This window comes from Erpetoichthys calabaricus, chromosome 8 (genome assembly GCF_900747795.2).
Source record: "Erpetoichthys calabaricus chromosome 8, fErpCal1.3, whole genome shotgun sequence".
Lineage (NCBI taxonomy): Eukaryota > Metazoa > Chordata > Cladistia > Polypteriformes > Polypteridae > Erpetoichthys > Erpetoichthys calabaricus.
In genome coordinates this window covers 191,966,904-191,994,439 of record NC_041401.2, presented here as the reverse complement: position 1 = coordinate 191,994,439, position 27,536 = coordinate 191,966,904, and the positions used below count along the sequence as shown (strand labels likewise).

The following is a 27,536-nucleotide window of genomic DNA, read 5'->3' as shown; positions in this document are numbered from 1 at the left end:
TTTCGACTGTATTCACTCATTCCCCTTCTCTTTCTTGGTGCTCTTGTGTGTATTTGTACCTCTAAGTGTTCGTATATCGCACCGGGGAGTGAAGGGAGTAAGGTGTTTGGTGGAGGTGTCACTAAACGAGTACCCTGTAGCCTTTTATTTACTGATCGCAATACACTTTCAGATTGAATCAGTTGCACCTCTTATCAGCTTTTTGAGGATTGGCAGCAGCGGGAAGGGGGATGATGGAGTCTAGGACTGAATATTTTAATGCTGGTATATCTTTTAAACTTCATCCATTACCCTTACTGGTGGTGAAGTGTGGCTTTTGTACCTTTCGATAAAGAAAAAAACAACCAAAAAAGAAAGAAAACAGCAGAGATGTATTATTTATGCTGGAGCTTTTAATTAATTAAATTAACTAAATGGGATTTTCATCTTACCGACACGGTTTAAAAAAATATATATATTTATAATTTTGCAAGGTGCAAATATTCCCCCACATATTCAACATTATACAAACATCACCAGATATTTAGGATTGACTCAGGCCATGATGACCCTCAAGCGTCCCATGACGAAGTCCTGCCAGTTGTTGGATGTGCTTTTTTGGGGTGCCGAGCGGCTGGGCCACCTCGGCTCAGATGTTTTGGGGACGGCAGCCCCTCTCACTTCAAAGATCAAATTTGGGACCCCCAAACCCACCTGACCGTCCAGCCTCGTGCTGCTCCAGGTTCCCCCGCTGTTGCTCCATCGGCTTCTGCCTAGCGTCATTTTCGCAGACGTCTGCCTTTATTAAAGTCCATGCTCAATATTCCAGCAGGCGTGTCTGCAAGTCGTGTAACCCGGAAGCCCACATTTTCAAACTCGTCGTTCAATCTCCAGGTACAGCGTTACGACCCTTTTTGTCACTCTTCTGGAAAAGCAGTTTCAAAAGTGGGGAGTGGGGGGCAAAAAGGAAAAGACCGGAACAAGCTGCTTTATATAAACATTTAAAATTAGGAATGCTACCTGTGTACTCGTAAGCAGCTGCAGTGATCCAAAAGGTCTAACGTTATTTTCTTTTTGTCTCTTAACAAAAAACGTGAGCAGTTGATTCCCACGTTCATCAGTCAGCTTGACGAGGAGGTTTTGCTCTGCCGCATCAGGCAGGCAGGCAGGTAGGTAGGTGTTCCTCGCCGTCGGTCTCCTGTAGATTACACCGCCGTGTCCGTCTTCTCCCTTTATGCATCTATGAAGTCTGTTTGATTTGGCACTCGCGCTTCGAGCACTGTGCCGGCTTCCACCAGTCGCCATTGTGACAGTGACAAATGTTACACTCGTCCACCTTGACTTCAATGCCAGCTGGGATTATAGTTGTTCCTGCAAAGCAATTTGGACCTAGGGAATAGAAAAAAATACATATAATTGAATATAATGTTATCTGTCTGCTTGTCTATCTATATATTCAATCTCTATTCTACATTCTGTTTTCTATACAAAATAGAAAGTCTGTCAAGTGTCTCTTCCCCATACAATACTCTGCACCATTTGATCAACCTAGACCAAATTTTACATAGTTTCTAGAACCATAAGGACAAGGTACACCACTTTGAGACCCCAAATTTTGACCCTGGGATTCCAAAGTTTGTTTTGTTTTGTTTCAGAGTGGTGGCTCTGAGGCTAGGGATCTGCACTTGCAATTGGAAGGTTGCCGGTTCGAATCCCGTAAATGCCAGTAGGGACTCTGCTCTGTTGGGCCCTTAAGCAAGGCCCTTAACCTGCAATTGCTGAGCGCTTTGAGTAGTGAGAAAAAGCGCTATATAAATGCAAAGAATTTATTATTATTATTTTTTTTTTTTATAGAAATATCTGTGCACACCAGTGCCACCTACTGGCATAGAACAACTATTGCAATCCAACACCCTTTGACTAAGCTCAACCAAATTTGGACCAAAAGGACAAGACTGAAACACAATATTTTGACCCTGGGGGTCCCAGTGGGTATTATTTTTCCTGTGTGCTACAATTTGTGTGCCAGTGCCTCCTGCTGGCTAACAGCTATTTCAGTCCAACAGCCTTTGACTGAATTTTACATTGTTTCACTCTAGGACCATAAGTACAAGATAGACTAGTTTGAAACCCAAAATTGGAACCCTGGCACCACAGTGGTTTTTTTTCTTTGTGTGCACACCAGTACTACCTACTGGCTCAGAGCAAGTACAGTAATCCCTCGCTATATCGCGCTTCGCCTTTCGCGGCTTCACTCTATCGCGGATTTTATATGTAAGCATATTTAAATATATATCGCGTTTTTTTTTGCTGGTTCGCGGATTTCTGCGGACAATGGGTCTTTTAATTTCTGGTACATGCTTCCTCAATTGGTTTGCCCAGTTGATTTCATACAAGGGACGCTGTTGGCAGATGGCTGAGAAGCTACCCAACTTACCTCTCTCTCTCTCTCTCTCTCTCTCTCTCTCTATCTCTCTCTCTCTCTCTTGCGCTGACTTTCTCTGATCCTGACGTAGGGGGATTGAGCAGGGGGGCTGTTCGCACACCTAGACGATAGGGACGCTCGTCTAAAAATGCTGAAAGATTATCTTCACGTTGCTGCCTTCTGTGCAGCTGCTTCGTGAAGCGACATGCTGCACGGTGCTTCGCATACTTAAAAACTCGAAGGGCACGTATTGATTTTTGACTGCTTGTTTCTCTCTCTCTCTCTCTCTCTCTCTCTCTCTCTCTCCCTGCTCCTGACGGAGGGGGTGTGAGCTGCCGCATTCAACAGCTTTGTGCCGCGGTGCTTTGCATACTTAAAAGTCAAACAGCCCTATTGATTTGTTTGCTTTCCTCCCTCTCTCTCTCTCTCTCTCTCTCTCTGACACGCACTCCTTTGAAGAGGAAGATACGTTTGCATTCTTTTAATTGTGAGACGGAACTGTCATCTCTGTCTTGTCATGGAGCACAGTTTAAACTTTTGAAAAAGAGACAAATGTTTGTTTGCAGTGTTTGAATAACGTTCCTGTCTCTCTACAACCTCCTGTGTTTCTGCGCAAATCTGTGACCCAAGCATGACAATATAAAAATAACCATATAAACATATGGTTTCTACTTCGCGGATTTTCTTATTTCGCGGGTGCCTCTGGAGGGATTACTGTATTACAGTCCTACACCCTTTGACCTTTTTGCGCCAAAGTTTTCATAGTTCCATTCTAGGGTAATACAGACAAATTAGACTATTTTGGAACCCAAAGTTTTGACCCTGGGGTGGTCTAAATTGTTTCACACTTGAGTGCTACAGTTTTCCCACCCGGTGGCTCAGATCAAGTATAACAATCCTATACCCTTTCACCAACATGGATCACATTTTTTGTAGTTCCTTTCTAAAACCATAATGACAAGATAGAAACTAGAATAGAATTAAGACACTAGATAGAAACCAAAGTTGTGACCCTGGGGTTCCGGTGGTGGTGTGTTTTTTTTACACCTGTGTGCACACCAGTGCTACTTACTGGCTCAGAGCAAGTATTACAATCCTACACCCTTTGATACAATACCATTTATTTTTTTTATAGCCCAAAATCACACAAGAAGTGCCTCAAATGGGCTTTAACAGGCCCTGCCTCTTGATAGCCCCCCAGCATTGACTCTCTAAGAAGGCAAGAAATACAGTAAACCCTTGAAAGGGGAAACAAATGGAAGAAATTTCAAGAAAGGCAGTTCAAAGAGAGACCCCTTTCCAGGAAGGTTGGGCGTGCAGTGGGTGTCAAAAAAAGGGGGTCAATACAATACACAGAACATAACACAAGTCATCCTCAATACAATCTAATAGTGCAATAGAAATATGACAAGTACAGAGCAGAGTTCAAGTGTAGATGATATCCCATAATAAGATTTTTGGATTTGTTCGGATGTTTCTGGACCACCTTATTCGTGGTTCCTCTGTAGGACATGACAGACTACTTTGGAACTCGGGCCTCTGACCCCGTTTTTCGTTTTGTTGTTTGTAACCTGTGCACACACCAGAGCAACAATCCAACACACTTTGACTGGGTTTGACCAAATTCTGCGTAGTTCCTTTCTAGGACAATACAGGCAAGACAAATTAAAAACTGTTAAATGTAAGTTGAGGGACATTGTGCTCAAACTATGTAAAGCACTAGTAAGAACACATCTGGAGTGCTGTGTGCAGTTCTGGTCACCATAGTACAAGAAAAGACATAGCAGCACTTGAAGCTGTGTAGAGGAGAACGACCAGGAGCATCATGGGACATGACGTAACGGGACTAAACCTGTTTAGCAGAGGAAGACCCTATGTGTGGGCCTAATTCCGGTCTTCAAAATCCACAAAAGATTTGTAAAGTAGATCCAGCAGAATTCTTTCAGCTTGACAACATTTAAGAGGACTCTAGATGGGACATTGGGACAGCTTAGCTTATTAGCTAAACAAACGGGCCTAATGGACTGAAGGGTCTCCCTCTTGTTTGTCGAATTTCTGACATTTAATTAAAATGTTCCCTGTTTTGACTTTGACTTAAACAAGAAAAAAAAGAAAAACTTATTAATCATATTAGCTCCACCGTATTTCAATCTGCAGTAACAAGAAAATGTGACAACTTCCAAGAAGGTGAATGCTTTTTCCATAGGCGCTGCATCTTGACGAGACCTAATAGAAGACACGCTGCTCCTGTTCCTACACACTAAACGAATGTTGCAAGGACTCTCATAAAGAACAAAATTTTCCATCCGAGTTGTCTGCTCTTCCATTGTTGCGGATTTACAGCCGGCCTTCTTAAAGCTTAAAAAATTAAAATCCATTGATTGCAAACTGGGGAACTATTAGCTCGCTTTGCCAAGTCCTAATTCCTATTGATCCGAGGAGCTCCTGGCACAGGATATAAATAAACAGTTTGTGTAATGAGTTAAAAAGACCTCCTCCGTGACCAGCACTGCCTTGGACTATTTTTTTTTTTTTTTTTTTTAACGGCCGCGGGGGCTGACGCCATTCGCTCAATTGTTCTTAATAGGGTCAGCATGGAGATGTTAAAGAAAAGGCGAAGGGTGAAACGTCTTTATTTTCTCTGAATGGCATGGTGGGCGCATTGGCAGCAATAAGCTGGGAGATAGCAGGACAGGGCAGGACATATACTTTATGTGATGGCATCATAAACACAAACTGGCTTTGGAAATGAGAAAATACAAATTAACACCTGGGAGGGGCGGTGGAATTCCAGCATAGAGCAGGACGAGGCTCAGGTGGGAGGCCAGGCAGTCCTCTTCCACACCTTCCTCTCTTAATTTATTTTTCAGTGCATACAGTCTTGTGAAATTTGTTTGTCATTTTTAAATATGTTGACCTCTCAAGATTAGATCTTCAATTAAACAGCATTTCCGGGTGAAGGTGATGTAATTAGGGGTGGAAAAAAATGAAAAATTCATGTTACAATAATGTATTCAATGTAAAAATGAACAGCTATGACATTTCCATCTGAGGGAACATTAGAAGAACAATCTAGATGAGAACAGGCCATTCAGCCCAACAAAGCTCACCAGTCCTACTCACTTATTTCTTCCAAAAAATCATCGTCACAGCAAAATCTTCCACATGCAAGCACCACACCTCAAATCAACTCCAGACCTTTTATCTGCTTAATTGATAAGGACATAACGACGGATTTGATCACACCTGCCCATGAAATAGCCAAAGAGTCAATTGTCCAAATACTTTTGAGCCCCTGAAATGAAGAAGGGATTGTGTTCAAAAAATACTTTAGTTGCCTCACATTTTTATGCAATCGTTTTGTTCACCCCACTGAATTAAAGCTGAAAGTCTGCACTTCAACTGCATCGGAGTTGTTTCATTTCAAATTCACTGTGGTAATGTACAGAACCAAAATGAGAAAATCGTTGTCTCTGTCCAAATATTTATGGACCTAACTGTATACGAGGGGGGACCCAAAAATAACCGGAAATAAATAAATAACCTAACAACAAAATTCCGGTTATTTTTGGGTCCCCCCTCGTATATTAAAAATAGCAGCGGCCCCAGCACTGCCCCCTGCTGGTCACCACTCTCAACGTCACCCAGTTCTGATGAGGTTCCTCACACTGTCACCCTCTGCTTCCTGTGTCTGAGCCAATTCTGCAGCCATCTACAAACATCACCCTGAACTGCCACTTCTTTCAGTTGATGCCCACCCTCTCATGTGGCACCTTATCAAATGCTTTCTGAAAGTCGAGATAAATAATCTCATCTGCTCCACTTTGATTGTATCCTTTGGTTGCTTCTTCATAGAATTCCAGCATGTTAGTAAAACACGACCTCCCTGTTCTGAGCTCACTCTGACTGTTCCTAATAACTCCTGTCCTTGCCAGGTGTTGCTCAATCTTATCCTTAATAATTTAAGTAAGTAAAATAAAAATAAGTCCGACTCCCCTGATGGCTGATGTCACCCTTCAAGTCAAGTCGGTGACTCCTGTAACTATCTAATGGTCTCTGACATCAACTGGCAAGAAGTTCTCCCCACCCCTCAATGCAGAATTATTGCAGCTGTGTGAAGTTTGATGGGGGGGTCTTGCCTGATCTCCCCTAACCCCCCAGCATTTCAGATCTGGGCCATTCAAGAACCTTCAATGTCTTTCTCTTTTTCTCTTTCTTTTCAACCACTCCTTAGTGGATTGACCGGTACTTTTAGGGTCATTGTCACGTTTCAAGGTCCACTTTCAGTTCAGCGTCAGTCTTCTAACAGGTGGGCTCACATTATCTTCAGGCAACCCCCCTGGAATAATGAAGAATTCTTTGCGGATTTGAAGATGGTGAGCTGCACAGGCTCTGATGTAGCAAAGCAAGCCCTAGACCCAAACATTTCCATCACCATGCCTTATAGTTGCTAGGAGGTTCTTTCTGTTCACATGCTGCCTTCACTTTTCCCCAGACATGTCCTCTGGCACTGTGGCCACACAAACAAAACTGTATCCATCTTGGCCTCATCCGTCCAGTGCACTTTGTTTCTGAAGGCCTGGTCTTCATGAGCAAACTTGAGTCTTGCCCTGATGTTCTTTCTATCTCCTCCTGGCACGTTTCCCATGGAGACCTCATTTGTGCAACCTCTTTCTAAAGGTATCAACAGTGGGGTGGGGTACCTTGAGGGTCCCATAGTGAAATTCTGGGCTTCTTGGAGATGTCTTTCAGTGTTCTGCCCTCAGGATGAACTTCCTAGGGTGGCCTGGCCTGGTGAAACGGGTAGTTGTTTGACAACTTCTGCGCTTGTAGATGATCTTCTGGATAGCAGAATGGTTGGTTTCCAATGGTTTGGAGATCTTTCTCAGTCTCTTCCGAGACTCTTGGGCATCTCTAACCCTCTTTTTTGGAAGGCCTCGGAGAGCCTGTAGCTGTCCTCTTATTTATCCCCACTCAGCTGCTTAGTTAGTTGCTGAAGTTTGTGTTATCACAGTCTCAGCATGGTGATAACACAAACTTCAGAAACTAACTAAGCAGCTGAGTGGAGTTAAATAAGAGGACAGCTACAGACGAGATCCCTTCTAATGAATTTCTGATCATCTTCACCTGATTCTAATTTGGGATATTTGAGGTGGTGAACAAATGGGGGTTGGGTTGGCATTGGGTGGACTTACTGTTATCCACCCTAACCAAAGGGCACGTGTGTCTGTCCAGTTGCTATGACTCTGCAATCCAACAGATGGCGCATCACAAACATTAGTGCTGGTTTTGTGAATCCTGCGTCAAATGCTATGTAACAGAAGCAGAGCACACGTTAAGGCCGAAGTCTACATCAATTAGATTTCAAGCCATCTTAGATGACAAGTACAGCTGGTATTTATTTAAATTATCCATTGGAATACAACATGAAAGTGTGGCCTGATGTTTGTTACATTTATATCAACTTTATCTATTAATACGGTTTAAATGAAGTTCAATTCCTGATCTGTTCATATATGGTTAAAAAAAAAAAAAAAAAAAAAAGAATTTCATGGGGTGCACTTACTTTCTCACAGGACTGTACATATGCGGCTATCTCGGGGTTTCCAGCGTGTTGGGTTTGCACCCAAGGCTGTGTGAACTTTGTATGTTCTCTCCGTGTCTGCGTGTATGTATGTGTGTGTGTGTGAGAGAGAGAGAGGGTAGGTTGATTGGCCCTCATGGGTGACTTTGACTGTGTCCCACAATGCACCACTCCCAAGTCAGTGCCCAATGCTGCAGTCAGAGGCGCTGCCCCCTGTGGTTTGACCTGGTCCCGCAGGTCAGCACAAAGCCCAAAGTGGCAGGACGTAGCCATTCCAGCCAAGTGCAGGTGACCTCGCTTGACTTTCTGCCTCGGTGCTTTCAGCTTCATATTTATCACCGAGCTCCACATTTTGTCCTGACTTTAATTGAATTTTTTTTTTTTATTTCCCATTCCATTCCCACGCACTTCAGATGCTTCTCTTTTGTGCCAGTACTGCTGCGCTGCGATTGAACTGCAGATCATTAGGTGCGCGAGCGTGAAGCCGCTAGAAGAGCTGTAACTGTAAATGTGGAGGATTCATATCTGGAAAAGGGGCCATTATAACAATTAACAAATTCCGCATAGTCCAAGTTAAGTGGGGACATCACAGGGGAATGGGACGTCTGCAGCGGGAGGCGATAATTAACAGCTTTGTGGTCTTACAGGACCAAGCAGAACATTGTAAATCGGCCATCCACCATTGGAAGCATTCACTGTGCATGAGGCCACGGGTTCAAAGGCCAGTGAAAGCTTGCTTAGCTTACAGAACAGTCAGGAACTGCCCCTGCGGTGGGTTTTCTTCGTGATAGGAGGGGGGAAAAGAAAAATTAAGGTTCAAAAGACAAATATGAGCGTCACGGCTTGAATAATACTTGGCACTGCCAACTTATGATGTCAAGATTCCACCCTGCAATCTCTATGTAAGTATTAAGTCATGTCATTAATATCTAACTATTGTCAGGCATGCACTCTGGAGGAACACCATCCGGACTCATCAGAGACATGCAATACCACTCTGAGACGAGAGCAGTTCACTGTCGCTAATGGTATCGTCTCTTTTCCTATCAACAGCACTGAGAAGATGCCCAGTGATGGCCCCTTCCAGTCAGACTCGTATGAAACAGGACATCCCCGTCCCCCCTTCCGGTATCATCAGAGGTATGTAATAACACTCCGGGGTAAGAGGGGGCGCTGTTGTTAACCGTATCATCTCTTTTTACACTAACAGCACCGCGACGATGCGCAATGAGGGAAACTGACCCCGCCCCTTCCGGTCAGAGTCCTATCAAAACTGGATGTCCCCAGCAGGAGGCGTGTCTTATTTTGGACCCGAGCTGGCCACGGGATGGAGGACCTGCTCTTCTGAGCCATGTTGACGCAGGAAGCCAACCTAAGGTAACCACTGCCTATTTGTTTATGTCCTTTTGTGCCACTGAGTTCACGTTTTCATCACTAATTGCTGGCATCGTATTGAACGGGTGACCCAGTTGGCACCCCAGCAATTCTTTAGACTCCTTAATTGTCTTCCCTCATCCAAACTATCTGATCAAATAGCGCCTCTTCAGTCTATCAGTCTATGATAACATACCATTACTATGCCCACTTAACAAGGATGGGAACACGGGAAGCTGCAGCCTATCCTAGCAAGTATTGGGTGCAAGGCAGGAACAACACCTGGACACGGCACCAGTCTGTCACAGGGTGAACACACATCAGGGGTCAAGTTAGTGTCACCAATCCATCTAATCTGCATGCCTTTGGACAGTGGGAGCAAACTCATGGGCAGAACATGCAAACTCCATCCAGCACAAATTCTGGCGTCCTTATTGCGCTACCACACTGTCACCATGCTGCCCATCAGCCAAACAGTATTACTATCGTATCTATCTGTTGTTAGTGTATTTTTTTTAGTCTTTCATATTTTCTATTGTAATACAGGGCCTAGCATATCTGCCCACAATGCATTACACACAGACCTATAGTGTTATACAGCGCCTTTCTCCTCAAGCTCTCAGAGTCCTTTGAACTGCCATCTGCCTTTTCCTCAGCAGTGGTCTCCCTCCACCATAAACACCTGATTGACAGAGGGCTGGAGAGCTTGTCATCCATTCAACAGGTTCTCCTATCTTAGCAGAGGACTTATGAAGGTCTGATAGAGTGACCATTAGGCTTTTGGTCACCTCCCTGATCAAGGTTCCCTTAGTCAGTTCAGTAGGACAGCCAACTCTAGGAAGAGTCCTGTTGGTTCCTAAACGTCTTCCATTTGACAATTTTGGAGGCCGCCCTGCTCCAGGGAGCACTCTGAGCTTTACATGTGGTTTGATCTCCTTTGCCCTGATCTGTGCCTCCCCACATTTTGATCATAGAGGTCTACAGAGAGTTCCTGACATACAGTGTGAATTGTGGGACCTTCTATACACAGGTACACGTGTGATGTCCAGTCAATTCAGTTTGCCACAGGTGAACTCCAATTCTACCCTATATAAGACCATTCTGTCTGAATTCTCCTTAAATCTCCTTATGCAAACCAGATGAGCCGATTTCAGTTATCAGCAGAGCCCTAATGATGCCGGGAGCGGGGAGCTGTCAAACGCCGAGCCCACTTAACAGAATCGATGAGCCAAAGGGCTGCGTCTCCCCGTTATCTCCATGTAGAATCTCATGTCGCTGTTTGGATCTCAGAGGCGCTCTGTCTTAGGTCCCTTGCTAAAGCCATCGGTCACTAAGATGGCAGTGTGGATGTTATGTGGGGGGTGCGGAATGCATGCAGACTTAAGGATGATGCACTTCAAATAGACACACGAGAGGTCCTTCATTTCTTTTGGCACAGCAGCAAAAAGCTTTGAAATGCTGCAAACAGCTGGATACGAATAGGAAATAGTTTGGATTGAGGCCATTTATTTTTGACGCTTGAGGGGACTTGTTTTTAAGGCTACTGCAATGTGCGCACACACACTCTCAATCAATAAACCCACTTCGACAAATGACTGTGACAAAGGAACAGTTCAAACCACCACAGCCTTGTGGGCTTAGGCCACATGCTCTGGGCTCTTGTAAAACATGTAATTCACCTCCAGACAGTAAGGTGGCACTGTGTCCTCATATTTTGAAACTGCAGACTGCTTATATTAAATTTTGAAATTTTGCTTGAATATATCATGATGGAATTTACAGGACCCTTAAGTAACAAACTTTGTAACACTCACCCTAATATAGGAGCTAAATGAATAATAATAGTCAGTCAGTCAGTCAGTCATTGTCCATCCCACTATATCCTAACACAGGGTCACGGGGGTCTGCTGGAGCCAGTCCCAGCCAACACAGGGCGCAAAGCAGGAACAACCAGGGCGCGTGCACACACACACACACGCACCAAGCACAGACTAGGGACAGTTTAGGATTGCCAATGGACCTAACCTGCATGTCTTTGGACTGTGGGAGTAAGCCCACGCAGACATGGGGAGAACATGCAAACTCCACACAAGGAGGACCCGGGAAGCGAACCCAGACGGGTCTCCTTACTGCGGGGCAGCAGCGCTACCACTGCGCCACCGTGCTGCCCTAGAATATGAAAGGCACTATATAATAGATAGATATAATATGAAAGGCACAATATAATGAATAGATAGAACATGAAAGTCAGTCAGTCAGTCATTATCCAACCCGCTATATCCTAACGCAGGGTCACGGGGGTCTGCTGGAGCCAGTCCCAGCCAGCACAGGGCAGGAACAAATCCCGGGCAGGGTGCCAACCCACCGCAGGGCACACACTAGGGACAATTTAGGATTACCAATACACCTAACCTGCATGTCTTTGGACTGTGGGAGGAAACCGGAGTGCCCGGAGGAAACCCACGCAGACACGGGGAGAACATGCAAACTCCACGCAGGGAGGACCCGGGAAGCGAACCCAGGTCCCCAGGTCTCCTAACTGCGAGGCAGCAGCGCTACCCACTGTGCCACCGTGCCGCCCATGTAATCCCATAATTTTCAATTTTTAGGGTCATAAGGATTTGGATTGCACTTCAGCATTAGTCATAAAGTGGGAGGAAACCCAGGATGGGACGCCAGTCACCCACTCCACGTCTGTTTAATTGGACAAGCAGGTAAGAAAATGGATGGAGGTGCTGCTTTCTCTGTTTGTACATTAAAACCGACCTCAACGTCTGAATTAGATTTACTGCCGGGCCGTTATTACTTTACAACAAATGCATCTGTTCTATTGATCTTCCTAATATGCTGTCAGATCTCCCCACATTCATCTTGCTGCTGCTTCACAGATGTTATTTCTACATTTGGCTCTTCTCTCTGTATGGTAAAATATGGCTGCAACATAATCGGAGTCATTAGAGGCATGTCAAAGGATTCTGGTTGTGACATCTGTTGTCTGACTTGCTCGTTTGTTCACTCGCTCTGCCCAGCCGAGTTTCTTTCTCCTTTGCTTGAAACTGCAGGTACGGACATGTGAGAAAATAAGTGCACCCCATGAAAGGTGTTTCATGATAATGTCTCCTTCAGACGGGATGCTAATGTTGGTTTCATCAGTCTGGAAAAATCTTGCTCCTCACAATCTGGAGAGGCCTTTAGGTGCCATGTTAGTTCACTTTCTAACCCACTTTACCCAAAACAGGGTCAGAGTGGCTGCTGGAGCCTATGTCAACCTGGAACTCACCAGCAACATGTCTAGTGTTCAGCTAGCTGAGGTGGTCACACCACACGCCCCTCTTCAGACCATTACAGCGACTCCCTGGAGCAGAACACATTGGGTTCAGATTCTCAATGTTTGCCTACAGTGCAGTCAGTGGGTCAGCATTTCTATACACTCTCCGGCCACTTTATTAGGTACACCTTGCTAGTCCCGGGTTGGACCCCCTTTTGCTTTCAGAACTGCTGTAATTCTTCATGGCGCAGATTCAAACAAGGTGCTGGAAACATGATAGCATCACACAGTTGCTGCTGATTTGTTGTCTGCACATTCACAATGCGAATCTTCCATTCTACCTCCTACCAAAGGTGCTCTACCTGATTGAGGTCTGGTGACTGTGGAGGCCATTTGAGTCCAGTAAGCTCACTGTCATGATCAGGAAACCAGTTTGAGATGATCCGAGCTTTGCGACAGGATGCATTATCCTGCTGGAAGTGGCCATCAGAAGATGGCGGTCATAAAGGGATGGACATGGTCAGCAACAATGTTCAGGTAGGCTGTGGCATATAAATGATGCTTAATTGATACTAAGTGGGCCAAGAAAATATCCCCCACACCATTACACCACCACCAGTCCGAACTGTTGATGCAAGGCAGGATGGACTCGCACTTTCAAGTTGTTAAAGACAAATTTTGATCCTACCATCAAAATGTCACAGCAGTAATCCAGACTCATCAGACCAGGCAACATTTTTCCAATCCTCTGATGTCCAATTTTGGTGAGCCCATGTGAATTGTTGCCAGTCCTTGGCTGACAGGAGTGACACCTGGTGTGGTCTCCTGCTACTGTAGCCCACCTGCTTCAAGGTTCAACGTATTGTGTGTTCAGAGCTGCTCTTCTGCATACCTTGGTTGTAATGAGTGGTTCTTAGAGTTGCTTTCTATCAGCACAAATCAGTCTGGCCATTCTCGTCCGACCGCTGGCATCATCAAGGCATTTTCGCCCAGAGCACCGTCACTCACAGGATATTTTCCCTTTTTCAGACCATTCTCTGTAAACTCTAGAGATGGTTGTGTGTGGGCGGCACGGTGGCGTAGTGGGTAGCGCTGCTGCCTCGCAGTTGGGAGACCTGGGGACCTGAGGTTCGCTTCCCGGGTCCTCCCTGCATGGAGTTTGCATGTTCTCCCCGTGCCTGCGTGGGTTTCCTCCCACAGTCCAAAGACATGCAGGTTAGGTGGATTGGTGATTCTAAATTGGTCCTAGTGTGTGCTTTGTGTGTTTGTGTGTGCCCTGTGGTGGGTTGGCACACTGCCCGGGATTGGTTCCTGCCTTGTGCGCTGGGATTGGCTCCAGCAGACCCCTGTGACCCTGGGTTCAGATTCAGCGGGTTGGAAAATGGATGGATGGATGGTTGTGTGTGAAAATCCCAATAGATAAGCACTTTCTGAAATGCTCAGAGCAGCTTGTCTGACACCAACAACCATGTCACATTCAAAGTCACTTCAGTCCCCTTTCGTATCCTGATGATCGGTCCAAACTTCAGCAGGTCATCTTTTCAATCTCTAAATGCCGAAATTGTTTGTGTTGCTGCCATGTTATTGGCTGATTAGATATTTGCAACTAACAAGCACTTGCCCTAATAAAGTGGCCGGTGAGTGTATTTGGAGACACTTTGGAGGTCCTGGTGCTCCTTCTCGACCACTTGGGTCTTTTCTTGAAAGGCATCTGGTGATGCCACTTCCATCGAACTCCTGGCTGGTAGAACGAGCTGCCCATCTCACTCTGACTCCCTAAATGTGTTTAAGAAGCGTTTGAAGACCCTCTCGTTTGGTGGTGATCTGTCTAACTGATATTATGCTTTTACAATCTAAGAACCGTCACTCGCTTGTATTTTGTTCTGAGCTCTTCACTTGTGCCCGTTAATTTTGTACCCTTGCCCTGTCTCACTTGTTCCCAATCGGTCACCCCAGACTGATGTTAACTTGTTCATATAGACCCTTTTTGTAAGTCACTTTGAATAAAAGCAACATAAATATCTGTTCAAAAAATGCCACAGCACGCTGCCAGAGAGGAGTACCAAAGCAATTGGCCACTCTGTACGGCACTTTAGAATGGCATCTGCTATGTGACAAGACCTTTGTTTGTGCTCAATGTCAAAACGTAGATAAAAAACCCCATAAAGCCCCTTCTGTAAAGTGTTAACCCCCCTCTACACTCAACACCAAGATGTTTTTAATTTGTTCTAAACTGCGTTCACTTCAGAATTTCTCGTGCCCACGCCAAGCACATTCAGCATTTCGTTTTATCTCTGTCCCTCTGTGGCAGTGCCCAAGGTTGTTGTTCCCGCCCTTCCTTTTTCTGAGCTCCTCCGCTGCCCCCCAGAGTTTGTATGAATTCATCACAAATCTCTGACAAACAGATCCCGCTCCCGACGAGAGGCTTTTGGCTTCACTCTTCATTTCTGCCAGCTGCCAGCCAATTTGTATTTCCTCGCCGGCCTTTTGAGACGAGATGATAGGCAACAGCTCTTTTGAATGCCCGTCTCTCAAAGCTTTAGTATGCTTTGTCTGTCTCTGTTTTCTCTCTGGCTTCAGGTAACAGTTGCAGCGGAACATCTGCCTTCTGTGCCAAGGCGGTATTTGAGAGAAACGCGAACGCCGCCCGTCGTGATGATGAGGCGTCTTACTGAGCTGATATATGAGCTGCTGGACTTTTTCCGGCCCTGTCATGGACTGGCGTCCCATCTGAGGTCGGCTCCTGCAAGTGATGTGGGGATGGACTCTGGATAATTACCGTATTTTTCGTACCATAAGACACTTTTTTTTTCCCCCAAAAGAAGGTTGGAAATGTCTGTGCGTCTTATGGAGCGAATATTGCGTCACAGACCATGATGTGTATTACCTGACAAAAGTCGACATCCAGGGGTAGAGGGCGACAGAACTCACTGTTACGTTACAGGCATTCCCTCTGTGCTTGGAGAAAATTTAGACTCATTGACTCGGCGTCTAATCCTTGCGTGTGCGTGAGTTGCGAAATGTAAACAAATGTAAACAATGGCAAGATGGCATCGACATCTCACGAGGGAGCGAAGCGAGTGCAGAAAACAAATGTTTTGCGCATTATCACTGAGTCTGACTTTTGTTGAGAGTGATCAGGAGATCGAACAAGAGAGTGAGGAACTGGCATCAGCTGATCGGGACACTTGCCGATGCCGCCCCAGCTGAGCGCATTCGTGCAGCCGATGCACCAATGGCAAGGTTCGTGTAGGAGGAATACCTAGACATTGATCCGTGGGAGCCAAACTGGCTACCGGACTTCACAAGACAGTATGGCTTGCTGTTGGACTCGACAGATTACCAGTCGCTGGACTACTTCAGGCTGTTCTTTCCTGAAGCTGCCTTTCAGCTACTGTCAGACGAGACAAACAGGTATGCAGAGCAATTTTTTGAATCGTGGGCTGTGCTTGCATCGCATTCTCGTTTTTCAAACTGGAAACCCACAACAAAACACGAGATGAAGGGCTTTGTGGCATTACAAATATAGATGGGACTAGACTGGCGATATAACTTCAGGGAACATTGGTCCAAACGTGCGTGATGATAGGTACGTGCTCCTGCAAAGTGATTGTGAGCAACTGAGCTTCATAAATTCTGACACTAGCGATGAGGAGTTCTTGGGGTTTCCATAAAACTAGAAGAGTGCTTGAACCTTAAAGTCTCTCCTTATTTGTTAATGACAGTGATGATGTCTCTTAATACCGCTGTTGAATTTACATGGTTGAAATATTATTCTGCTATATTTTATTAAACATATTGGTACACCATTTGGTTCAGAATATTTTTTTTCTCGTTTTCCTCCTCTAAATCTAGGTGCGTCTAATTGTCAGGTGCATCTTATGGAGCAAAAAATACGGTACATGCTGTTTCTTTCCTCTGTTGATTAGACACATGGCAAGTTTAAACATGCAAGTCTAGGGTTAAATGAGCATCGCCTAATAATAATAATAATAATAATTCATTACATTTATATAGCACTTTTCTCAGTACTCAAAGCGCTATCCACACAGGGAGGAACTGGGAAGCGAACCCACAATCTTCCACAGTCTCCTTACTGCAAAGCAGCAGCACTACCACTGCGCCACCTGTGAGGACTACTAATTTCTCTTTTATACGATTGGCTGAGCTGCATGGCACGACTGGCTAGAACTGGTAAGGAGGGGTATTTGAGGTCCGCGTTGAGAACACGAGGTACAGTACTACCTGTGAGAGACTCGTCGTGGGTAAAAGGCTGAATCATGGAAGAATCGAGACGTAAGATCGGACCTGCATGAGAATGGTGAAGGGCAGTGTAAACAGAGAGGGTTGGCGGTACGCGCATGTTACGTTTAGATCAAGTTTGTGGTACTGTGGCGCAGTGGGAACTGTGACACCTCGCAGTTGGGAGAAAATTGGTTCGTGTCCCGTGTCCTCCCTGCGTGGAGTTTGCAAAGTGGTTTGAGTACTGAGAAAAACCGATACGTAAATATACAGAACTATTATTATACAGAGGCTGAGAAACGTAGCACTATGTGTTTTGTTTATTTAGTGAAACGTAACATTAAAAATTTGAAACTAACAAATCATCAAGTGTACCGTACTGTATAATAACACTATGTAACAAATTTTTTTGTTCCTGGGTACAAAGTGTGTATTCTAACCCGTTATGCCTAAAAAAAATAGAAATTAGCTGATGTTCCACAAAAACTTTGCTTTTGTGATCAGGACAATGATATTTTGAAATTTGTCTGTTTTCGAAAAAATTCTCGATTCGCATTCAATACTGAGTAGTCTTCTAGAATATTCTTGAACTGTTAGAATGATCCAGAAGTTTCTAGAATTTTCCAGAATTATCTAGAACTTTCAAGAAACTTTTAGAACTTCCTAGAACGTTCTCGGACTGTCCAATAGCAGTTATACAAGTATAGAAGCACAGGTGACTCGAACCAACAATTCGGTTTATGTTGTTTTTTTGATTTGATTTAGATGGCATCAAGAGGTTGCTTGCACCCAGCAGATGCATTTTGCTACGTCTGTGGATAATTTATAAAGACAAGAGTGAGAAAGTATTCCGTGAAAGCATGTCGCAAGATGTGCGAGGCCTACAAGGCATACTTCGGCATGCCTGTCGGGGATCAAGACAAGTCCTGTGCACCTCATTTCTCATGCGAATATTGCAAGAAAACTCTTGAAGGTTGGTACAGGGGAGAAAAGAGAGCCATGAAGTTTGCTATCCCGTGAATTTGGCAGCAACCGACTGACCACTCAAGCAACTGCTACTTCTGCATGGTGGATCCTACTAAACGTCGTACTGGCAAGAATGCGCCTCAAATCGTTTATCCAGACATTCCTTCTTCCATTGCCCCAGTACCACACTGCCCCGAGCTGCCCGTTCCCACTCCTCCAAAGAGGGATCAGCCATCTTCAGGAAACAGCAGCAAGGAAGATATTGCAGATATCCTTGACGCTCATCTTGACAAATTCAAGGAGAACATGGGAGCTTACTCAGAGGAGCAAGGCGAGCGCTTTCATCAGGATATACTGGACTTTGAACGTCGTTACCAAGGACAGTATAACGAAAACATGATGGGGGACTACATTTGGGGGCTTCTTCGAGAAAGCGATTTGCAGTGAAGTCGCAAATCTAGAACACCTACTCATTTCTGAACCTTTTTGAGTGGTTTTGACTGTCTTTGTCTATTTACCATGCAAGTGTTGTTCTTTATCAGACCGCATGAACGAAAAGATAAAAATTCTCTTGTTTTGTCACTAGAAATACGAAATTTTCTGGGCTGTGGTCATAAAATCATAGTTTGTGCTGAATGTAGTCATTTTTCCATAGGCTTTAGACATAAGCAGTTGAAATATAACTCTTGGAAGCCAGGAACAAAAATTGTGTTACATAGTGTAATGTGTTTGACAGTGTGACGGATGGCCCGGGGGACACCTCCATGCTGGTAGCACCGGGGGCAGCAAGTGTGGCCAGAGCATTACCTCACCCGGATCGATAGACGGCAGCCCCCCTGGGTTGCAGCAGTGCCTCGGACTCCCGCATTGGAGTTGGAGTTTGCTACAGCCCTGTTGGGATCCGTGGGCGCCACCAGGGGGCGCTGCAATTACTGCTGAGCCCTGGAGAGCAGCTCTTCTGTCAAACCTAGAAGTGCTGCCGGAAACACATCCTCAGACACCTCTGGAGCACTTCTGGGTGCCCTATGTAAGGAGCCAGAGTCGGGAGGAGGAGGACGACGAAACTTGCTGGAGGGAGAGTGGAGGAGAAAGAAAGAAAGAGAGAGTGAGAAAAGAAGAACAAAAGGAAAGGAAAGCGTGTTGGTGGTTGTTGGAACTGTATAAATAAAATCCCGTGTGCTTTGGTACTTGTGTCCTTAGCGTCTGTCTGTGATTCGGGCTGGATTAAAATTACAAATGTAGAATTGCCGAAAATTATATAAATATCAACCGCATTCAAAACGTTATATAGTCCTGTAGTGCTGTGGATTTTACATTTAATATTTTATTGTATTTTTTACCCACACAAAGAAAGATGAAATTAATTTTACAAGAAGAGTTAACATCAAAGTGTCTTCTCTTCTCTGATTGTACCTCATTTTTAAAACATCCGTGCAAACAAAGCAGAAGACCGGGGTGATGCCTCAGGCTTTATTGATTACTTTATAACCTGCGAACAGATGGGAGTGTGGGACTAGAAATTGTCAAATTGGTTTATAGCTTGGAAAGGGAAGGGAAACAGACATAGTTAAACCGATCAAAGAGTCTGAGCGAGGACATCCATCATATGGACAGCCAGCCAGTCAAAGGTGTGTAATAGCCCAAGTCACAAAGCCGTGTCACGAAGAGGCCCCATATCACACGTCACAAATAAGTCTGTCTTGTCCGACGGACCAGGACAGAGAAGGAGAAAGAAAGAAGAAAAAGGTGACAACAAAAAAGCGACGTCAGTAGAAGAGACCAAGACACATGTGACCTTTTCATCTAAACATTGGAAGACGTAACTGCAACTGCTGAATCCAAAGTTTGGCCTGGGACATTCATCTTTGACATCTCTAATTGTATTCATCTTTTGACACTTTTTTCGTACGCTTTTCTAAAGACTAAAAAGCATTTGATGAGGTGCCACATGAGAGGGTGGGCATCAAACTAAAAGAAGTGGCAGTTCAGGGTGATGATGGTAGATGGGTGTAGAATTGGCTCAGACACAGGAAGCAGAGGGTGACGGTGTGAGGAACTCAATCAGAATTGGGGGACGTTAAGAGTGGTGACCAGCAGGGGGCATTGCTGGGGCCGCTGCTATTTTTAATATATAGAAATGATTTAGATAGGAATAAAAGATAGATAGATACTTTATTAATCCCAATGGGAAATTCACATAAGTAACAAGCTGGTTAAGTTTGCAGATGATACCAAGATAGGTGGATTAGCAGGTAATTTGGAATCCGTTATATCATTCTAGAAGGACTTGGACAGCAGACAGGCTCGGGCAGATTTGTGGATGATGAAATGTAATGTCAGTAAATGTGAAGATTTACACATAGGAAGTAAAAATGTGAGGTTTGAATACACAATGGGGGTCTGAAAATCAAGAGTCCAGCTTATGAGAAGGATTTAGGAGTCACAGTGGACTCTAAGCTATTGACTTCCAGACGGTGTTCAGAAGCCATTAAGAAAGCTAACAGAAAGTCAGGTTATATAGCGCCTTGACGTGTGGAGTGCAAGTCACAGGAGGTTCTGCTCAAACTTTATAACACACTAGTGAGGCCTCATCTGGAGTCCTGGGTGCAGTTTTGGTCACCGGGCTACAAAAAGGACATAACAGCACAAGAAAAGGTCCAGAGAACAGTGACATGGCTGATTCAGGGCTACAGGGGATGAGTTAGGAGGAAAGATTAAAAGAGCTGAGCCTTTAGATTAAGAGGTGACCTGATCGAAGTGTTCAAAAATTATGAAGGGAATTAGTCGAGTGGATTGAGACCATGATTTTAAAATGAGTTCATCAAGAACACGGGGACACATGTAAAGGTCACAATATGAGAAGGACTTAGGAGTTGTAATGGACTCTAAGCTATCTATTTCCAGACACTGTTCAGAAGCCATTAAGAAGGCTAGCAGAATGTCAGGTTATATAGCGCCTTGATGTGTGGAGTGCAAGTGTACGGAGGTTCTCCTCAGGCTTTATAACACACTGGTGAGGCCTCATCTGGAGTCCTGAGTGCAGTTTGGTCTCCAGGCTACATAAAGGACATAACAGCACAAGAAAAGGTCCAGAGAAGAGCGACTTGGCTGATTCAGGGCTACAGGGGATGTTATGAGGAACGATTAAAAGAGCTGAGCCTTCACAGCTTAAGCAAAAGAAGATTAAGAGGAGACCTGACTGAAGTGTTTAAAATTATGAAGGGAATTAATCCAGTGGATCGAGACAGTGACTTTAAAATGAGTTCACCAAGAACACGGGGACACAGTTGGAAACCTGTGAAGGGGAAATTTCACACAAACGTTAGGAAGTTTTTCATTACACAAATAACGATAGACACTTGGAATAAGCAACCAAGTAGTGTGGTAGACAATAAGACTTTAGGGACTTTCAAAAGTCGACTTGATGTTTTTATGGAAGAAATAAGTGGAGAGGACTGGCGAGCTTTGTTGGGCTGAGTGGCCTGTTCTCGTCTCGATTGTTCTGATGTTCTAACTATATATATCCAGACTTTTGCTATCTACGTTTTCTTTTATACTCTCCTCTACTGGTATTATTGCTCTTTAATACGTACCAAGTTGCATTTAACTTTTTATACTTTGTCTTTATATTTAGAGTGATTGAAGTAATAAAGTAAATGTTTAGAGCACCTGGAACAGTAAGGAAGTTCCATGTGATCCAAACTGCGAGGCTTATCAGCTGAGGGTTAGAGCTCATTCAATAGCGAGCAGTGCGTTAAAGAAAGACATCAGTGGTTGATAAGTGGCCTCTAGCCAAGGCGGTTGAGCCTTTGTATGTTTGAATATATTCATGGAGACCAACGTAATATTTAGGTCTGAGATATATCTAAGACATTGTATGTTGTTCGTGCCAAAGATAAGCAAGTCTCTTGAAGTGGTAGGGAGTGGCACGTTATTCATACGGCACATCAAGAGCGGCGTTTGGTGGTGGCAAGTGGGGCGACCGCAGCAGGCCCTGCACCTAAGGGGGCTCCGCTTTTGAGGTCCGCGTGTCCCGTTCAAGCAGATTTGTCAAGTTATATATACAGTGGAGCCTCGGTTTGCAAGCATAATTCGTTCCAGAAACGTGCTGGTAGTCCAAAGCACTCGTTTATCAAAGTGAATTTCCCCATAAGAAATAATGGAAACTCAGATGATTTGTTCCACAACCCAAAACTATTCATATAAAAATGATTAATACGAAATATAAAGTAAAAATACATAAAACAAATTAACCTGCACTTTACCTTTGAAAAGAATCATGGCTGGTGTGAGTTTCTAAACTCTTGTGGGATTCCACCCAATGGGACGACACGCGGAAGAGCGTCCCAAAGCAATTGCAGTCTCCCAGCGCTGTAGCAGTTCGCTGTAAAAGTGAATCCGAAAAGATCAGACATGCTATAAGCGCCGGCCGTCGATGGGTGAAACAAGGAACATTATAAATGCGCAGGGCCCTGCCTGACTGCTGTGTCTGTTTCAAGCTGAATAAAGCTGGTGTTGCTAAAGTACTGAGACTCAGCTTTGTGTTTTAGTGTGCAAGATGGGGACTCGCACGTCACAGCACACACACACGCACACACACGTGAGCGAGCACACACACGCGCGCACACAGTCACAATACTAATGCTGTAGTAAACAGTATACGCTCGTACGGATGTTTACTATGAGTGAGGCACGCCGACTCAAGACAGAGAATAGGAGACGATTACCCACAATCCCGCAGTGAGAGAGAGAGAACCATCAGCTCAGTTGTGATCACATGACGCTCAGCAGACAGAGAGTATACATACTACTCGTACTGCAAGACCTCGCTCATTTATCAAGTCAAAATTTATTAAAAATTGTTTCTGTCTTGCAAAACACTCGTAAACCAAGTTACTCGCAAACCGAGGTTCCACTGTATGTATGTATCTATACTAATAAAAGGCAAAGCCCTCACTGACTCACTCACTGACTGACTGACTGACTCACTCATCACTAATTCTCCAACTTCCCGTGCAGGTGGAAGGCTGAAATTTGGCAGGCTCATTCCTTACAGCTTACTTACAAAAGTTAGGCAGGTTTCATTTCGAAATTCAAAGCGTAACGGTCATAACTGGAACCTCTTTTTGTCCATATACTGTAATGGACTGCAGCTCGCTGGCCGTGGGAAGTGGGGTTGCGTATCGCGTCATCACGCCTCCCACATAATCACGTGAACTGACTGTGAAGGAGAAAGGACGGCCTTATATGGCGTTCGTTTATAAAACAGCGGACAGGCTGTGTAAAGGCATCTTCACAAAAAAACAGATCTTTAACAAATTGTTATTGGTATATTTTTCTCAATTTAAAAAGGTTTTCTTTACTTCTTAATTAAAATTTAAAAGCAATACTTCACCGCTGCGAAGCCCCTCTAGCGCTGACGTCCGAGGTTTGATTCCCGTAAGGGAGTGCAGTGAGCGTGTACGCCTGATGAGCCAAGAATAAGGGGGAAAGACGTGTCGCGTACTCTTTGCATTATTTGACAGTAAACTATTTTCAACCATTCTACGATCTGCTTCTCACAACTGAAGGCACCGTGGCGGATGTTAGCAGACTTGCTGGCCAACCATAAGCGTTACCTGGCAGGTAACCACCCATACAATCAGATTGTGATTCAGACTACGAATGCCGTGAATATATATATATATATATATAATGTGCATATGTATATATATGTGTATATATGTAGATATGTATATATTTACATGTATATATATATATAATGTGCATATGTATATATATGTGTATATATGTAGATATGTATATATTTATATGTATATATATGTGTAAATTTATATATGTGGATGTGTATATGTATGTATATATATGTTTACATAACCTCTTTAACACACTACTTCTCCGCTGCGAAGCGCGGGTATTTTGCTAGTATATAATATACTGGAGACTATAACTTGACAAATCCGCTTGAATATAATTTGAGATGCTGCCAAGAGGAACCCTTTTAAAATCCCTCTTCAAGGTCAAATTCCGTACATGTACGTCTTTGAAAACATTCCATAGTCCACCTTCATTGTCCGAAAAGGGTTTCCAGTATAATCCCTTCCTAAAATAGGTCAGTCAGTCAGTCATTGTCCAACCTGCTATATCCTAACACAGGGTCACAGGGGTCTGCTAGAGCCAATCCCAGCCAGCACAGGGCACAAGGCAGGAACAAATCCTGAGGAAGGCGCCAGGCCACCGCAGGGCACACACACAGACCAAGCACGCACTACGGACAAGCTGCATGTCTTTGCACTGTGGGAGGAAACCCACGCAGACACGGGGTGAACATGCAAACTCCACGCAGGGAGGGCCCGGGAAGCGAACCCAGGTCTCCTAACTGTGAGGCAGCAGCTCTGCCACCGTGCTGCCCCCCTAAAATAGGTATAGCCCATTAGTTGCTGGGTGGGCTTCTGTTTTGATTTGTGAACAACTGATAGCTTGTTGCTTATGACTCCTTCGTGTCCGGAGAGCCTACCATCGTTTCTTAGTCGAGTCTTTAGTTCAGTTTGCTACAGTAGGCCTCGATGAAACAGTGCGGGATGTGTTTGGTAGTAGAATGCGCAGCAACGTTTTATTATTGATTTAGCTTTATCGCTGTTGATGCCATGAGTGGAAGAGATCGTGGTGCACTTTTTGAATAGATTAGATTATATCATTATATTTTTATAAAGTTCGCATGTTATCTTGCAAAAATTTAGCTGAATACTGTAATGAGAAAATCCAGTATATGTTAACATTATTTTTATTAAATTCACATGCAAGTTTATACAGTCCACACATACCGGTAAGAGCGTTTGACGTAACCGGCCCCGCATGGGGTTGGTCAGCCCCAGGCCCCGCACACCCATAAGGCCGCTTCTGTGGCACTTTTATAATGAAAGTGCATGTCTGAATTAGTTTAAATAAGAGGATGGCTTCAGGCAGGATCTTCTCTCCTGAGGTTCTAATCATTTGCACCAGGATATAATTTGAAGTATTTGTGGCGGTGATAAATGGAGTTGTGGACGTATTGTTTCCATATGTGAAATTTTACATTTATGTTTACCGTATTTACTCGCGTTTAAGTTCTCCCGCGGATAAGTCAGGGCTTGATTGTACTGTATAATTTCTGGTATTTTATAATGTCGGTTGTATAAGTCGAATGTGGAAAACTCACGCTATTGGTCCAAGAGATTGCGATATGCTAACGCCCACCTGAGAGAGTAACCACGGCCTTTTTATTTCTATGTATTGTGCCTATGTAATACGTAATACCCAAACTACTCTGAAGCGACGTTTGCACTGTTTAGTGTTTTTTGTATCTCACACCCTCATACACCTTTATCATAAGAGCATCCCTTATCTACGATGGAGCGTTCGATCAGAAGAAAATATGAAGCTGGTTTTAAATTAAAAGTCGTTGAAGTGGCAAAAGAAATTGGTAACTGTGCTGCTGCAACAAAATTCGATCTTTCTGAGAAACTGGTGTGTGGTTGGAGGAAGCAAGAAGATGTAAAAATAACAATTAAGTGTCGTATTTTTGAACGGGCATATAAGTCGGGTCTTGAAACCCAAAAAAAATCCATCATAAAATCAGACCCCAACTTATACGCAAGTATATTTGGTATTTAAATGGACTACAAAATGTAAAGTGTGACACGATGTGTGTTATCCAAAGATGATAGTCCATCCATCCATCCATTTTCCAACCCTCTGAATCCGAACACAGGGTCACGGGGGTCTGCTGGAGCCAATCCCAGCCAACACAGGGCACAAGGCAGGAAACAATCCCGGGCAGGGTGCCAACCCACCGCAGGACACACACAAACACACCCACACACCAAGCACACACTAGGGCCAATTTAGAAACACCAATCCACCTAACCTGCATGTCTTTGGACTGTGGGAGGAAATCCACGCAGACACGGGGAGAACATGCAAACTCCACGCAGGGAGGACCCGGGAAGCGAACCCGGTTCTCCTAACTGCGAGGCAGCAGCACTACCACTGCGCCACCGTGCCGCCCATGATGGTCACCAAATCTTAATAATATTGTCGGCATATTAGAAAAAGAAAATAAAATTTCATGAGGTATACTTACTTTTTCACATGACTATAGAAAGTCAATAGAAGCCGAAGTGAGTGATTTCTCAGGTATGGTGACATCAAACCATACTTTGTCACCTGATGGTATACCTTTATTTCTGCAGTGACCTCACGAGGTCCCTAACCAGTCCTTCCACATTCCATGACAGGCTTAGAAGATCTCTACATATAGGGGCTAATTTCAGGTTGTGTGGTGTAACCATCCTGAGTACTCACTCCACCAGTTGCATTGGCATTAAGAACTTTCTAGCATATCCATGCATGGCACCCACAGTGCATCTCAGTGACTCCCTCCCTTCTGCTTAGCAACCGGCGACCCGCACACGCCAACGCTGATGAATGTTGCCCTTAGCAACCCCTCGAAGCGGCGCCTGCACTGCTCATGACATTGATGGAGGAGACCTGCCGCCGTTGCCCCTGAATCTGATTACCGTTAGCAACCACCGGGCGGACTGGCACGGGTGCAATTTAATAAATGCCCTGGTGGCTCTCTTTAATCACTCCACTCCTTGTTGACCTTGAGCAACATGTGGGTGAAATCGATGCTGCGGCCTTGTGAAGGGGAGGTGAGGTATGTCATATGTTGTTCGTGGACAGAGCCATAGAACTCTCGAGTAATTAATTGTTCTTTGCTGCCAATGTATAATCGGGGTGCTGCACCTGCCCGGATTACCTTTACTTAAAATAAATAAAAGGGTAAAATGGCTTCATCATAAATCCTGCCATTACAAAAATTAAGGTAATCTCCACCCAGCATGACCGAGTGAGTGATTTCAGTTTCTTAGAAGGTGTTAGATGATGGAGGGGATGGGAACGTGAGAGGAGACACAAATCATGGACCTGTCCATCCGTCTCTTGTCAAATCCTCACCTCTCGACTGCAGACATGATGGGTTTGCAGGTTTTCATGGTCTTTCTCCACTTTTCTCTTTTTGTTGTCCCTTATCTTGCTGACAGGCAGTGACACATCACAATCTACTAATTTAGTAATATATGACATCAGAGCATCAGAAATGTGACAAGCTGAGGAGTCCATTTAGTTCATTTGTCGCTCGTTTGTTTAACCAATGGCTAAATCTGTCCCAGCATCTCCTCCAGATCCTTTAAAACGGTGGTCCAGGTTCCTGCTACAACTCCATGGCCTAGTCGCATTGTTCCAGATTCTCACACCCTTCTGCGTAAAGACGTGCTTCCTGGTGTCTCCTTAATTTCTGCGGATGTCCTTGAGTGTGTGATTCACCATAAAGTTAAATGGAATTCTGTTGGATCTCCTTTCAGGATTTTGAAGGACCAGGATTAGGTCCTCACGTGGTCTCCTCTGCTTGAGACCCAACAGGGTCAATTCTCAGAGTCTGTCAGGGAATGACAAACGTGGTCAGCCTCTGCTTTTCTCTCCGTAGTTCTCAGGTGGCTCATAAAGAACATACTGTATCAGTTCATAGGCTCAGTAGTTTCTGGGGTGCTGTCCCCTAATTCTTGGTTGCCTTTGTTGTATGATTTCAACCAGTGCGTCGACTTGCATTCTTTCATACAGGGGGTCATTTATTACTCCATCCAAGCATCTGATGTGGA

The 27,536-nt window shown here is 44.4% G+C and overlaps 1 protein-coding gene across 2 annotated transcripts in view; it reads right to left on the bottom strand.

Moving 5' to 3' along the window:
- Nucleotides 1–377: 377 nt before the first annotated feature.
- The window catches only part of vwc2l (von Willebrand factor C domain containing 2 like), a 79,075-nt gene continuing 51,916 nt past the window's right edge, over nucleotides 378–27,536 (bottom strand). For both annotated transcript variants that reach the window (XM_051930327.1, XM_028808010.2), the window contains exon 4: nucleotides 378–1,368. In XM_051930327.1, the coding sequence (XP_051786287.1) occupies nucleotides 1,220–1,368 (149 nt within the window). In that variant the 3' untranslated portion in view covers nucleotides 378–1,219. The remainder of the gene's footprint in view (nucleotides 1,369–27,536) is intronic.